Source organism: Phytophthora parasitica (genome assembly GCF_000247585.1).
Source record: "Phytophthora parasitica INRA-310 unplaced genomic scaffold supercont2.66, whole genome shotgun sequence".
In the NCBI taxonomy this organism is placed as follows: Eukaryota; Oomycota; class Peronosporomycetes; order Peronosporales; family Peronosporaceae; genus Phytophthora; species Phytophthora nicotianae.
In genome coordinates this window covers 40,237-41,335 of record NW_008649052.1, presented here as the reverse complement: position 1 = coordinate 41,335, position 1,099 = coordinate 40,237, and the positions used below count along the sequence as shown (strand labels likewise).

The 1,099-nt window shown below is 47.0% G+C and overlaps 1 protein-coding gene across 1 annotated transcript; it reads left to right on the top strand.

The window, feature by feature from the left end:
- Positions 1-493: 493 nt before the first annotated feature.
- Positions 494-888, top strand: PPTG_24064 (hypothetical protein; the record flags this gene model as incomplete). Its single annotated transcript, XM_008914980.1, has 2 exons — positions 494-735; positions 780-888. 2 exons carry the CDS (start codon positions 494-496, stop codon positions 886-888), a joined length of 351 nt encoding a protein of 116 aa, XP_008913228.1.
- Positions 889-1,099: the final 211 nt, after the last annotated feature.

The following is a 1,099-nucleotide window of genomic DNA, read 5'->3' as shown; positions in this document are numbered from 1 at the left end:
GGTTGGAGTGCCGCCGCTACCGATTGCACCTGAACGAGTTGGGAAAAGGGGCAAGAAACCAGGTCCCTTACCAAAGCGACGCAAAGAGGTCCAAAATGCGTTGTGATTAATTCCATGCATGATCGAGAAAGTATAGGAGTTTTCTTGAAATTTACGATAAATTCACAACTTTTACTTTAATTAGCTGAATTTGATAGTATACCAAACTCATCTTGAAGCAACAAACTGCAAGTTCCAAACCGAAACACATGAATGCACCACACTGAAAACGGCTCATCGTATCTCAACTTACTGCATGGACCTACAGCAACGGCGCAGATACAATTCATCATCTGTACTACACGCGTAAATAAGATATTTGCAATAGCAAATTGTGCAAGAAGATACAATCCATTTATAGCATAATAAGACGTTGACGACGTGTTGCAAGTATGCATTGAGTAGCTCGGCGTAAGTAGTAGCACTGCACAACTAGTCTTGCACCGTCGCCAAGATGCCCCACCTGAACCCCCGTCAGCGCCATGCAAGAAACTTTAATCGACGGCTAGATGGCTCGTTTTGGCAGCTTCGACTTAACCACGAGTTGTCTGTGAGAACTAACGAGAACGAAGTGAGGTCGATGGGGGAGGTCTACTTGAAGAACGAGCACAAGGAGGATTTTTTGGGGCGAACCAAGCACGCAGAGGCCGAGGTGGTGAGCTGTATGAGGTCGAGCGTCTGTATGCAAAGCGGTGGGTAAATATGAGAACATACTACTTGGTGCAGTGGGTCGGCTACAGAGAGCTCACATGGGAGCCCTCGCGAAACATCCCGTGGCGCATTCGCCTTCCGTTCGAGCGAGAATCGGTCAACTTCGTGTGGGTGTATCAATCGACAAGAGGTCGATGATCGCGCCGCCGGAACGAAAACCCCACCAGACGCAGTCAGCGACTCCAGAACTTAACAATGAGTGCCCACCGAACTTAATCTTACGCCAGACAAGACAAAGCAGTAGAAATAAATAGAAGTCGAAAGCAGTGAACTTTCACTGGTTTAGCTTAATTCCTCTCAGATTGTTGCATTTTGCCAGTTTCTATTGGCCTATAGCCAAAACTGGAAC